This window comes from Rattus rattus, chromosome X, assembly GCF_011064425.1.
Source record: "Rattus rattus isolate New Zealand chromosome X, Rrattus_CSIRO_v1, whole genome shotgun sequence".
NCBI lineage: Eukaryota > Metazoa > Chordata > Mammalia > Rodentia > Muridae > Rattus > Rattus rattus.
The window spans coordinates 103,092,083-103,106,914 of NC_046172.1; the positions used below are offsets into that span (position 1 = coordinate 103,092,083).

General features: G+C 43.9%; 1 protein-coding gene across 6 annotated transcripts in view; it reads right to left on the reverse strand.

Moving 5' to 3' along the window:
- Window positions 1-2,162: 2,162 nt before the first annotated feature.
- The window catches only part of Septin6 (septin 6), a 75,979-nt gene continuing 63,309 nt past the window's right edge, over window positions 2,163-14,832 (reverse strand). Inside the window, exons 9-11 of one of the 6 annotated variants that reach the window (XM_032889524.1) lie at window positions 12,959-13,149; window positions 10,267-10,311; window positions 5,149-5,223 (exon numbers count right to left, since the gene is read on the reverse strand). In XM_032889524.1, coding sequence (XP_032745415.1) covers window positions 10,308-10,311; window positions 12,959-13,149 — 195 coding nt within the window. In that variant the 3' untranslated portion in view covers window positions 5,149-5,223; window positions 10,267-10,307. Of the gene's footprint in view, window positions 3,166-5,083; window positions 5,224-5,834; window positions 6,522-10,266; window positions 10,312-12,958; window positions 13,150-14,832 lie in introns of those variants that run through there. The other 5 variants (XM_032889523.1, XM_032889522.1, XM_032889520.1 and 2 more) reach the window with 5 other exon arrangements.

Consider the following 14,832-nt stretch of genomic DNA (forward strand, 5'->3'; position numbering starts at 1 on the left):
CAATTCCAGCTCACTTAACCTACTGTTAAGGGCTCAGTTGCAAGGGCTCAAACACCCTCTTTTGACTTCCATGGGCACTGCCCTCAGGTACACACACACACACACACGCTGCTGCAAGCACAGAAATTTTTTTTAAATAAAATACTAGAAAAAACACCAGTTTCATAAAAGGCAAAGAAATTCTGTTCCATATTAAAGGAGATTTAAAACACAAGGCAGAATATATGACTTTAAACTAAATCCTGCCACTTTAGGGAAAATTATGTAAAGGAAATTATTCAGTAGATCAAAATGGTGTAATAATGAGATGAGTGAGGCACCAGAGTTGACAATTGCAGTTATAAAGAAGAATATCCTTATTACCCATAATGGACGTTGGCATAGAACATTGCACAATTGCCAAGGCTGGCCTTGAACTCCTGATTCTTTGTCTCCATCTCCTCAGTGCTGTATTACAGGGATGTACCCATGCCCGGTTCTATCTTGTGCAGACCCCATTTAGTAAATGGACAGGTTTGTTGTTGTTGTTTTACGATTTCCTTAGATCGTGTGCATGTGTATCTGTCTGTGTGTGGGTATGTGCTTGTGAATTATGCCGCTTCAGAGGTCAGAAGAAGGGGAGAATCCATGGAGTTGCAGGGGCACTTGTGAACCCCTGCCTCAGTTTGTGTGCTAGAAACCCCATCCTCAGCGAGAGCAGCAAGTGCTCTTAGCCTATAGATCATCTCTCCAGTTCTATCCATGGATGAAAAAAATATTTAGTGGGTTTTTGTCCACACTTGCCCACACCACGCACATGACTTACACTGGTGGGTCAGTTCTCTACTTCCACCGTGTGAGTTCCAGGGATCAAACCCAGGCCATTAGGCTTGGCGGCCGGTACTTTTTCCTGTTGAGCCATCTTGCTGGCCCCAATGCCCCAATACTTTTTGTTTGTTGTTTTCAATTAGTTCTGTGAAGCATTTGCTGGATTCTTCTTTTCTCAAGAAGCCCCACCCCCAACCCGCTGGGTTTACTGAGACAGGGTCTGGATATGTAACCCAGGCTGGCCTTGGACTTACTGTTTGATCAGACAAGACATCCTCTTCCCGATGCTTTCTGAATGCTGAGATTATAGGAATTTAACACCATCCCTGGTTTTGGATTTTATTGCTTTTACCACTGGAAACGGAACCCCAGTGCTTCAAACTCAATATTTGGTGTTCTTTTTTCGTTTCTATTTGGGGGGTGAGGGGTTGGAGGTGAAGTGCCAGGGTACATATGGGGAAACCAGAGAACAACTTGCAAGGAATCAGTTCTCTTCTTCCCCGATGTGGGTCCCAGTGTCCTGAACTCAAATAGTTGGGTTTGGCGACAGGCGCCTTACTGTATTACCAGGCCTCCTGTGCTTTTCTCAACACAATTTTCCCGCTTTTCCAACAGGCTAAGGATCCTGGCTTTTCCCACACCTTCACAGGATCAGTGTTTAGCGAAGTCATAGCGAATAGCCTTACTCTGCTGCCCCCTAGTGTGTGATCTACATAGAAGCTGGTCAATGTTACTTGCTCTGGTATCCAAGCAGAGGGTTCCAGGTTTTCCAGAGAGAAGACTCATTGGTCCTTTTTTCATCATTTGGTCATTAGGCAAATGAAGCGGAGGGAAGCAAACTTCAATTCACTCACAACCAGATTTCTGAAAACCGACCACTCTCCCCTTTTACCTACCTTAATGCCCGGGAGGATGGGAGGCATCCCTGAGAGACATAAGGCTTAGTATTTTTAAATGCCTTTCAACTCCTGAAGCTGGGAAAACATTCACATCACAGGAGTAAATAAGACAAGTCGCACAGAGCTGTTTTTGTTCTTGTTCTGTGGAATGCCATTTTCTGTCTTTACCCTCCCTCTACTGTCAAACACTCCATTCATTTTGATTAGTTTAACAGTGCTAATTAGAGGGAAGGCAGAGGACAGCCTGCTAATACCCACCCCGTCCCGTGGGAATTTCAGTGACAGGAGGAAGAAAGGCAGAGGGAGGGGGCACGACAGCCCACTGAGGAAGACTTAGTCGGCTCCTGGCATCTCGCTGAGCCTCCCAAGTTATCCACTTGGGAGGTGGCCACCCATTCCTAAAGCAAATTGTAGTGACCCGTGCCACCAACTGATGGGAGCAGATCATAGAGCCACTGAGCATTTCTTTGAATTTTATTGAAAATTGACATGGACATTAGAAAGATAATGAGCTAAACAGTGCTGGTTCTGGGATGTATCTTCTGGAGAATGAAAGCCCCAGAGGGGCAGTGACTGATCACACATTTCAGCAAAAAGAACCACAGAGAAGAAAGGAAAACCAAACAGAGATTCTGGAAAACATGCAAAGAGGCTCTCCCAAGAGACAAGACAGCAGAATGTTGGTGTTTGTGGTATGGACGGATAGGAAAGAGCACATTCACATGGTATTCAGAGAGTAAGGAAAGCCATTGATTTCAAGGCAGATTTACCGCCATCAAAGCTCTCCTTCAACATACCAAGTTGAGCAGAAACCTCTTGCGAAACCCGCAAAGCCCCTTGGAAGTTTGTGTGGAGAAACTTTGCTCTCAACTAAGCTTAAGCCCCCCTCATGTCTTTCTTCAGCTGAATGGTAATAGTTCCATTTCTCCCCCCTTTTGCTGGGGTCTGCAGAAAGTCTGTGAATGCTGAAGATGCAAATGTCACTCAGCTTTCTCTTCCAGATTCAGAATCAGCTTAATAGTGTCTGAAGACAGTTAACCCATTGAACCAGAGAATTGTTTTTAGAAAACAACATCAAACTCAAAACCTGGTGAACAGCACTTCCACACTCACAGCTGAGGTCTCCTGCCAGTCACTTAACACCTGGGTGAGTGGTCCTGTTGTTGTCTCTCTGAGGTTACATTTGGTCCATTTCCAGTCTGATGATTCTTTTCCTGCCTTGTGAGTTTAGGACAAGACAATTCCATGTGAAACACCATGTAAGTCAGAAGAGAGCTTCTCGCCTGGACACAGGGACACATGTACACTTGTTGAGTGTGGTGTGTATGTGCACAGTTGCAGGGGAGGGGGACTGGTTGGTTTCTTGCTTGAGACAGTATGGAGCCCTAACTAACTCTTCTATAATGGCAGTCTTCTCCTTTAGACTTAGTACAGCTGCTGAAGACAAGGTTAAAAAAAGCTGGAGAGGGAGAGAGAGAGAGAGAGAAAACACGAAATTAGCCAGAGAAAGGACATTCAAAGTAACATGCAAGGGCAGTGGACAGTGTAAGGCAGCACAGATTAACTGCTGAGAAGACAGGAACACGTCACGATGGGCCATCGCCATGGGCACATCTGTAGGAAGGTTTGAAGAACACCACGCCAGTTTAATTGCATCTTGCTTTAATTTAAAAATAAGCACACATTAACAGCCAACTGTGAATGCCAAATGATTTTTTTTTTAAAAAAAAAAAAATCAAACCAGGTGGGGAAAGCAGACTTCTTGGCTTTAAGAGAAATGAAGGGTGCGTGCATGTGTGCATGCGTGTGTATGTGTGTGTGTGTGTGTATTTTAGGAAGTCATTCCATTCGAGTCTGGATTTCCCAGCACAGACCATTTCTATTGAGTGGTTTTTGTTTCATTAGAAGCAAACCGGGAACCTAGGGTGTTTTTTTTTAAATTAGTAACAATTGTACTAATTAAAGACATTCTAGTGAAGAAAAACATAAGCTTTTCCATTTACAGGGGGAAGAACTTCTCAATGAAATTTAGCATCATCTTTTAATAGGTTCGATTGCCTTTTTGTCCACCTGAGTTCCCCGATTTCACATTGCACCAGTGAAATGTACAGTGGCCTGGTCCTGGTCCAGACTTACAGGAGCTGATCATCTGTAAGACTTAACATACAGCTAACTGATCATCCGGCATCATGGCAGCTGGCCTGGAGCCTTCTCTTCACCTATGCCTACCCATCCCATACTATTTTTCTATGTGAAAACCCCCAAGAGTCTTCTAACACTGGTTTTTCTGAACATCAAAAAAAAAAAATCTTGTCTCCAGGAAGATACATAAATACTTGGATTTTTGATTGGGAACCCAGAGACAGGAAATTGGAAATCTTCATTTCTCTACGTGTCAATGGATATCAGCCATGCTGACTAAAAAGCTCCTCACTTTATGTACAATCTCTGCTTGCTTTTGGAAGGTTGCGTAGCTCAAATACTTGTGAAGTATTTTGAGATCCTCCAGCCTCAAGTAGTGAGTTTATATACAAATGCAAAGGAAAGGCCTCATTTAAAAATACGGGTACTTCTTAAGGAAGACCATACTTTCTGGCAGTCTGGGAAGGTGAAGTAAAACCCCTAAGGCACTTTAACCCCAGCACTCAGGAAATACAGGCAGGCAAATCTCTGTGAATTTCAGGCCAGCCTGGTCTACATTGTGATTTCAAGGCCAGTCAGGGCTACATAGTAAGAACCTGTTTTAAAAACAAACAAACAAACACACAAAAAAAACCCCACACAGAACCCCCATGGCTACAAATAAGGAGCCTTTCTCAAGGAGACCCAGACAGCCTTGACTCAGTAGCCTGACTGTCCAGACTACTGATTGTATCTGAGATACTTGGGAATTCTGCTTTGGGGCTTTCAGTTCTTGGTGGTGGCTTGTTTTGTTTTGCCTCTAGGCATAGGTTTTCCTGAAATTCTCTCCTTCCAGTTGGCTTTCCTCAAGGACAACCACGTGCTTTCACATTGTCACCCTGTACTTGCCTCTGTCCGCTGGCCAGTACGCATCAAAACCACTTCTTTGCCAACTAGAAAAGAGAAAGTTCGCACGTAGACTTGCTTGCCTTGAACTAGTTCTGCTTTGGGCTTACTCTTAGGTTTAAGTTATTAACTACGACTGTAGACAATGGCCCCTGCCTTTTCGTAACAGTTCAGAAGGCCTGTAAATTTATTATCACCTTGAATTTCTTTAGAGGTAGTGATCATACAGCCACCTTTATAACAAGAAAGAAGAAGAAGGTCATGGTCCGTGCCAGTGGGACTAGAAGGCAGAAGCAAGTTGCAGAACTCAAAAAACAAAACAAAAAAACCCAAAATGCTTGAAGTACCAGAGCAGGGGTGGAGGGCCCAGCTGTCTGGCACCATTTAGAAAAAAAGTTGTCAGTTAAAATAAGAACCTTCGCTTAAAAGGCTAAGTGGAGTCCAGTCCAGCTGTAGCAGGGCATACTATTCAGTACACAGCCATGGATTACTGCAAAGGAAGGGCAGAGAGACGCCATATTAGCCACAGATCATTGCCAGGTCGCCTCTAGCTGTTGCTCTGTCACTAGCCAAGCACCAAAAGCCATACCCTGCCTCATAGACCTGACGGTGGAAGGCTCTGTACTTCAAAGGGTTTCCAAAAGCCACAATCAGGTGTGGGATTCTTAAGTTTAAGACTGCAGTATTTTTAAAATATCAAATCCTTAGACCAAAGTAAATGACCCTTCAAGTGACAAGGCCTCTTTTCTTCCCTCCAGCTAATGGTCTCTCCTCTTTTTTTTTTTTTTTTGGTTCTTTTTTTCGGAGCTGGGGACCGAACCCAGGGCCTTGCGCTTCCTAGGCAAGTGCTCTACCGCTGAGCTAAATCCCCAACCCCGGTCTCTCCTCTTTTAACTGGCATGTGTGCAAACGTAGATTCAACCTACCATTGTATTCATCTAGGCAACCCAAGCCTGGATTCTTTGATCAGCTCGCCAGTTTACAAACTGGGATTATTATTCTTGCTATCCCACCTCATTGGGATGGCAAGAAATGACCAATGAATGGCATGCTGAAACCCCCAAGGAGAATTCTAGAAGTCTATCAATCAAGACTCTAGACTGGTAATGACATTCTGGTTTATTGTCCCTTCTGTATCTGTGAGGTACCCAGAATTACAGAGGGGGAGTATACACTGTCTGCCCCAGCAGTTGTACTTTGTATAGGAAGGGCTTGGTGTAAATAAATGTGTGGCTGACTTTTAACATAGCTTGTGCAAAGTGATTCCGAGGAAATGGAATCGAGAAAGGGCTGGGCTAAGATAGTAGAAGAAATAGGCATCTCCAGCAATTCTTTTAGAACCTGTGATGAGGGGCTATGCTCCTGGCATTAGGAGTGGGAGAACAATCCCAGTGACTAGGACGCAGGAGTCTTATCCAGCCGGTGGCTGGAAATACTTCAAGGAAACAAGTATCAGTGGAATTCAAATGGAGTACATAAAATGTGGCAAACAGCAACCCGTAAACACATGACAGTCTGGCGAAGATGGATTGGGGAAGTGGGGGTGCATATGGCTGAGGGTACTAGGAGAGGGACTGAGGTATGGAATGTATCTCCAAGCCACGTGATTGTTGGCTTCTTGGTCAGGGGCCAGACATCGTCATTTGACTCTCAGGCTTCTATAAACATTCGCAGGAAGAAAAGGGGAAGGCATGGGGTGTATGCCCCCTAAGCATGTTAAGGGGGAAATAAAGAGAGGGAGGCCCAGCTCTGTTGCACAGGAAAGAGCGCGTCTACAGGAAGCCCAAACTGAAAATGAAAAGAGAAGGGGGGTTAATGAATGGATGGATGAATGTACCAAAAAAAGTCAGAAGGAAATTAAGTCCTAACTAATAGATAAAAGTAGATCAGCTATGTTAGATGGTCTTAAAGTCTTGTGCATTGGCTTCTGGGAGAATGCTTTCTAACATGAATGGCAGCAGTAGTGGTATTAAAAAGCAAAATAAAGATCAAATATCGACACAGTTTTAAAAACCTGTTCTTGACAATCAACCTGCCAACACACACACACACACACACACACACACACACGCACACACACATGTACGCACGCACACACACATGCACACATCTAGATAACCTTGTCCATAAATATCAAATCTCTAGTGACATTAGGCCACCAGATACAGCATCAGGCTCACAGCCCCCCCTTGACCCATAGGAAAAGACGGTGAGGTTTCAACTTTGGCAGTCTTCAGAGCTTGCTACCCTAAGCCAACGCCTGTTTGTCAAGTGTGTGGCGGGGTTGGGTTTCACCATTGACCTGTAAACCTGAACTAAAGAAGCCCATCGCTGGCTTCTGTTCATGTAACATTTTGACCTGTCCTCTCCTGGGATTTCATCCCTATGATATAAGTAAGTCAAGTCATACTGGTCCCTATGTCGTACATAAGAGACTGGCAGGCCTGTGGTTTTGAAGAAAGTATCATTACATTCAAGATAAGAGATACCTACTCAAGACTTTGCTATCACAGGGAAAGTCTTATCTCAGAGAATTTCGTGGCTGTTTATCTAAAGCTTTGTTTATGATCCAAAGAAAATCTTCCTTGCCAACTAAGCAGTTTTGAGGTAGTAACTAGAATCTGAGGGCTCTGATTTTAACAAGAGGAATCCTGTGAAGGATTCATGTAAAGGCATTACTGGAAGGGGGCCTATTGGAAGAAAGAAGTAGGTCACCAGAGCAAGCCCTGTCATTATATATCTTGTCCCTGCCTCATTTGTCTGCTTCCTGGTTGACATGAAGTGAGCAGCTCTGCTCCAGTCCACACCCCCACAATGATGCTCTGTCAGGACCTATGCCACATCAGTGAGGCCAAGTAACCATGAACAGAGCTAAACTTTCCTTCCTTAAAGTTGATTTTCTCAGACATTTTCAGAAAAATGAACATAACTGCCATCCTATAAAATAAGGGCTATTTGGTGGGAGTAGAGTTAAAAGAGCATGCATATCTGAAAATATGCAATCAATTTTCCACAATGAACACACCCACTCTCCCACATACATAAATAAGCCCCACTCAGCCTGCATTCCAGATGGCTTTTCTGGTCAACACCCCCCGCCCAGCACCACCACCCAAGTGAAGGTATGGAGAAGTAGGGCACATAACCTTTGTGGTTTTCACAATCTTGGCAGCAAAGGCTCTCTCAGACCAACTGATCTAGAACGGCTTTTGCAGTCTACTACAGAGAAGCTTGCCAAGAAAAGGCGACCTAATTTGGGGTTGAAATTGGCTGCTCCAGCTGCTTACCACTTGTCTCTTACTTATAAGGCCTGGCTTTAAGTCTAGTTTTCCAGGGTTCATTTTAGGGACGGCTACTCATACAGATGTACTCGAGGAAATCGGAACGAATCAGTGTGCAACGAAATCTGAATTTGCCAAAGTTGAATTCACCAGGATACACCTGTCCTGCCCTCATCGAAAATGGTGGAACAAAGAAACGCCATGTGATCTGAGCTCCTATTATGTGTCAGACACTTAGTGAGGCACTTGGACTATGGAGGGGAGCAGAAATTTCAGGAATTTAGTCTAAATAGAAAGCTGCGATTTGACGCCACTGCCGTAGCAGGAGCTCCAGGACTTGCTTTTAAAACCAGGCAGTAAATCACTTCATTGTTCTTTTAGGATGCGTTTGTTTGGCTCGGTTTCCTGGGCTCTCTGTTTCAGAAGCCTGGACGGACTTCCTTGCCAGGATTTGCTTGGAAGGAGGATGCCATTGCCAGCTGCCTGAAGTCTCTAGTGTAACAGTTACAGCCATTGGTTTGGTGACTAACAGCAGGCTCTCCATGGCTTAGCCTGGGGACATCTCAGTGTTTTAGTTCCCACCCCAAGCAAACAAACAGAGTAAGGCAATTCATGAGCCCACTGGAGAACTTCTGACACCAACTAGACATTTTATGTTAGCAAATTATTGTGGATTTTGTAGTTGCAACGGTGGTGACTATGTTTGTTTTTAACTATCATTATCTCCTAGAAATAGGTACTATGTATTCCACACATGAATTGATATAGATTTTGCCTTCTAATAATCCAGCATGTCTGAGGTAATTGCAGGATCTGAGTTATAGCTGTATGTCAATGATTCTTTGATGACTGAGCTCCAGGAATATGGGGCTGAATTGTACTATTATATCTTCTCTTACCCACATTTTAAAGTTTCCATGGTAGAGTTTTAAAAATAAATCAATCTAAGTGTGCTGCTAAAAGCATTTACACTCAATTTCCCTTCACTACCTGATGTTGGTAGAGTAGACAAAAGGTGCTTAATCACTGCTTTCATCCATCCTATGATAACTGTTTTCACCCTCTGTAAAAGCTGTGATAGTAGGAACCAATCCTATTTACTTCTGTAGACACAACCACTAGCCCTCAGGGATCCTTAGTAAGAATTACTCTTTAGCAGATGTTTTCACGAAGCTCATACTTACTGAGAGAATTACATTTTAAATGTTTTATACTTGCACTTGCGCCAGTGCGTGAGTGTGTGAGTGTGTGTGTGTGTGTGTGAAGGTGCTCACAAAGACTAAAAGAAGTTGTCAGAGACTGTGGAGCCAAAGTTACTGGCAATTGTGGACTGTCTAATGTACAAATGAACAAAACTTAGCTCGTTTGGAAGAACAGTAAGTGTTTTTAACCACCCTGAACCACTTCTCCAGACACAGAATTAAATTTTAAAAAAATTAACTCATTGTTATTGTTTGTGGACACACATGCCATGGTGGAGTGTGATCAGAGGACAACGTGTGGAGTTGGTTCTATCCTTCCACTATTATACAGGTTCTAGGAACTGAACTCAGGCTGCCACCAAAGCCTGCTGAGCCCTCACAGAACCAAATGTAATGATTTCCCTGTAGTATCTGAGGTCTCTTCCTTGCTGTCCACTTTGCTTATATTTTGAGGGTAGGGCATATAATCAAAAGAAATTGGAGAAGCTGAACCCCTCAGATAAAGAACAGTTACTAGAGGGACACATAGAAACAATTTCTCTGGGCGCATTCCTAAATTGAGGTGTGTATGTGGGTCAGTACTGACCGTGACATTGCACGTGGGGACTGGGAACCCAGCAGTTTCCCACATCATCACAATTCACTTTGAAAGTCATGATTAGGGCTCTTCCAAAAAAAAAAAAAAATGAACTGAAACCTTACATGTTACACGTTGGTCACGTGATCTACCTACCTATGCTACACAGCTGTTCTAGCAGTAAAGCTCGGCAAATGCTTCTGAGAACACACACACACACACACACACACACACACACACGCACACACGCATGCATGCACACACACACACACACTTCTAATCAGGCAGGTAGGCAGGCATTCCATTTAAAACCACAGTCAGATTACATCTTCATACTGTAAGTCTCAGGAGGAAATCAGCAGACCCAGGGAAGCCATTTCTTTTACAGTTAGCTATGTGTGCTACAAGTGTGGGGTTTGGGAGGTATGGTGTCCAAGCCACTGCCAGTATTATTTAGAGTTAATAAAGCTTACCAGGACCCTGGGTGTCATGCAGCATGCAGCAAACAGCAGGGTTAACTGTAAAACAGTAAGAACTGATGAAGTGGACTAAGAATGAGGAGAAATGCAATATTATGAATTAATACCAATAATGAAATGTTAGCAGTCTACGGCGATTAGGAGAAACAGAAAAGGGAACAGGTGTGGGTGGCTTGGTAGACACCCCTGAAACCGTGGTATTCTTCCTTAGTCTCCTTAGGGGCATCCAGAGGAAATACTGAACCTGGAACTTGATCAGCTCCAACCACAATCTGTCTAAAAAACATTTCTATCACAATCTCTACCCTCCCAAAATCATTACCATCAAAAACACTTTGGGAACAGAGTAGCATAAATTTAGTGGCCCATCTTCCAGAAGGTAACAAATTGCTTATAGAGATGCATAAAGTGCCCAGGGCTGTGGCCATTAGAGTATGGATGGGGACAGGCCACTGTGCTAGCTCTGATTACTAGTGTAAGGTGCCACGGTCCAGCAAGGTCTTTCTCCATCTCAGAACTGGAATAGAGCACTATCCTCAACCCCAGATAGTTCTGACCTTTTAAAGGGGAATCTAAGGCCAATGGTGCAACTCAAGTAGTAGAGATCTCACTTAACATGTGTAAAGCTGGGATCCACCCATACCACTCCCAAAAGGAACGTGTGAATTGTTTCCCACTTAATATACCATCACTGATAAGTTAATAAATGGTGGATCCAAAGAGGCTTTCCATCTGGATTGTTGAACTTTGTTAGCAAAAAAAAGTCATTGATATATAGGGATTTTGTTTGTTCATTTAGTTGGTTGATGGGTTTTTAGTTTTTGAGACAGTTTCTCCATCTCCTGGCTGTTCTGGAACTTACTTTGTAGACCACGCTGGCTACCATCACCCAGCAATATGTAGTTTTAAGATTCTCTTTTGGGAAAAAAAAAAATCTCTGGACCAAGTTGGTGAAAATGTTCCAATGACAGATTCGGTAGTCAAACTAGATAAGAAGATGGCACAACTACTGCCTTGAATTATTAAATCGTTTGTATTCGGTGATGTGATTCCTAAGGAGACTCCCCAGGACAGAGGCAAAACGATTGTTCTTTCTTCTGGGAAGCATCCAGTGGTTGACTCAAACGAGTGGCCCAAAATAGAAGGTTATAACCATGGGTATCTCTGGGACCATAAGAATCTTTTGGAAAGGCTATTGTTAAACATTCTGTCCCCGGAGCTGGGGACCGAACCCAGGGCCTTCATGCTTCCTAGGCAAGCGCTCTACCACTGAGCTAAATCCCCAACCCTTAAACATTCTGTCTTGGAGTTCCCTAAAACCTACTGCACAAACAACCATAGAGTACAAGGGAACCTCTGGGTATTTTCTTTCCAGAGACATTTTCCTCTTCTCTGGCTCTGAAATGAGGAGTGGGTAATCTATGAAAGCAGAGATTAGTGGGAGGGCAGAACTATTAACTCACCAAACATTTAGAGAAACAAAATGGTTTCAGAACCATTCTCCAAGCTTGAAAATGTGCTAAAGAGGATACTGGCATCTGAAGACTCACCTCTAGGTTCTTAGTACCCCAGGCTGGGCATGGCTAAGCAGCCAGCACGAAGAGGTATAGCAAAGGAATGGGAGATGAGACACAAGGAGCAGCCTTCCGTGGGAGCATTTGCCTTCCACAGGCTGGATCTTTTGAGAACTGAGGCAGAGTAAGGGTTAGACTGTAGGCTCCTTTCCCTCAGATTTGGGAGGAGCAAACCAACCTTAAGCTGCATGATACTGAACATCTAAGGCAGTGGTTTTCAACCTTCTTAAATATAGTTCCTCATGTTCTGGTGACTCCCAACCATAACATCGGTTGCTAATTCAGAACTGGAATTTTCCTACTGTTATGAATCATAATGTAAATCTTGGATATGCAGGATAATCTGATATGTGACCCCTGCGAAACGACTGGTTGGGGTCTCAGCGCTCAGGCTGAGAATCACTGCTCTAGGGTCTGGAGCCATGCTAGAGCTGCTGTTAAAAGATCCTGCCTTCCTTCCACAGCCCTGGTCTGCCCATCCTTTTGTTGCTCTCCTTCTACAGCTCTTTATCCTTTTACATCTCTCCTGGTTTGTTTCCTACTTTCTTTTTTTTTTTTTCTTTTTTTTTTTTTTTTTTCAGAGCTGGGGGACCGAACCCAGGGACTTGTGCTTGCTAGGCAAGCGCTCTACCACTGAGCTAAATCCCCAACCCTGTTTCCTACTTTCTAGCCCCTCTTCCCTTACCATTTGCCAGGAGTTGGCAGAATTTTCCCGCTGGGACCAAGAGAAAAGCTACACTTTCGGGAACATTACTTTCCTTCTCTTCGCAACTCAAACTTGGGTGCTACAGGAACAATGGACACGATTTGAGTGAAACTGCCAGTCTTCAGTTCACACTTGCCCACCAATCCCCCTTGACTTTTGGGTGCCAGGTAGTAGATGGAGGGGTAGGGATGGCAGGAAAAGAAAGATCTCTCTCTCTCTCTCTCTCTCTCTCTCTCTCTCTCTCTCTCTCTCTCTCTCTCTCTCTCTGTCTCTCTCTCTCTCTCTCTCTCTCTGTCTCTCTCTGTCTCTCTGTCTCTCTCTCTCTCTCTCTCTCTCTCACACACACACACACACACACACACACACACACACACACACACACACACCCCAGCAGCCTGCTACTTACTTCTTCTTCTCTTTGTCTCTTTTCAGAGTCTGTGAGCCCCCAGCCTGAGAGCCCTGAGACTGGAGCAGCTCGGCTGCCGCCTTTCTCTGCTTGAAAGCATTCATTTCCTCATCCAGACACTTCTTCTTATCTTCCAGCTTCTTCTTCTCTTCCTGGTGCAGTTTCTTCAGACGGTCAAACTTCTCATGCAGCTGGCAGAGGGCCACAAGGAGGTTAGAGAGACTCCCTCTGAAGCAGCAAGCTAAGTCCCCAGCCCAGCTAAGACCAGGGTAGGTGGGAATCACTATAACTGCAACCTGATAGGACCCTGAAACATTAAGAGACACCCCCACCAGTGACCGACTTGATGGTGCCAAGGACTGTTCTGTAGATTACTGGAGATTGTTCTCAGAATCTCTGCTCCTGAAATGGTGGAGCAGCAACAACACATTCTGCTTGACCAGACATTTTATTGTAGTGTAGTTACTGGCTGTGGTTGATAGTAACATTTGCTGTATTTACTGAGTTTGTTACAAGCCAACCACTAAATCTGATATATCCTCCTGTTTCTGCTGTTTGAGTGCTAGGATTACAAGTATAAGCCACCATTTTGTAGCTTACAACACTGTTGAAGTGGGTTCTGCTATTACGTACATTTTATAAGAAAACAGAAAGTCTCATAAATGAAGGCATGTATCCAAGGTCAACCCAATCTTTAGAGGACTGTATAATGGGATCTTCCATATGTAAAGATCTCCTGGATAAACACATCTTAGGATCCGCCTATATCTGCCCCTCAAGGCTGAGATTCCAGGCATATGCAATCCTGCCTAGCTCTTTATGTGGGTGTTGGAGATCTGAACCCAAGTTGTCATGCTTGCAGGGCAAGCAGTCTTGTTCACTGAGGCATCTTCCCATGGATCATGGTGAAAACATGAGCTATAGCAAAGCTGGTCAAAGGAAATACGTGCCCTTGAACACAGAGACAAAAAAGTATCCATAAAATTGGATGAGTATTGAAACCTCAGTCTCTTCAAACAATTTATTTACTTCTATGTGCATTTTGCCTGTGTGTGTGTGTGTGTGTGTGTGTGTGTCTGTGTGTGTGTGTGTCTGTGTGTCTGTGTGTGTGTGTGTACCACATGAGTGCCTGGTACCCTCAGAGGTCACAAGGAAGCATCAACTCTCCTGGAACTGGAATTAAGAATGTGCTGTGAGTCACCATACATGGTGCTGGGAACTAAACTAAACCCTGGTCATCCGCAAGGGCAACAAGTGCTCTTAACTGCTGAGCCATCTCTCCAGATCTGAGACCTCATTCTTAACCAGACACAAGGCCATTATGACAAGTGGATCCAAGAGCTCGAAGCACATGTAGCCTCACCACTAGAATGCAGGACATAACCTTAGTAACTAGACCAAGCACAATTCTTCTTTCTCCTGGGGATTCGGGAGGAATTGTTGCACTCTGAAGCATTCGCAATAGGTCAGTTGTCTCAGTGCTGTGGGCATTTGGGACTGGTGCCTAGTAAGGTATGGCAATGGGAGAGTTTGTGTCTAAACCAGCTTCTCCTAATCACTTGAGGGGAGTATCAGTTGCTTGAAATGAGCTTTACTTCACTGTAACTTTTATTCATTTTTTAAAGCTGCCTATATTGCTTTTCCTAAAGGTAACATTTTTCTTCTTAAAGTGAAACTGAAATAAAACAAGTACCTTTGCCACAAGCTTTGGTGATAACCTTGGAGAGTCAAAGGAGATCAAGGGTTAAGAAATTTGGAGATTAATTATTTATATCCCTTGTTTATGTTTCTGAGGGGTGTGATGACTAATCTGGACTGTCAACTTGAAGGGTGATTTATAATCACCATGGAAACTAGTCTCTGGTGTGTCTACA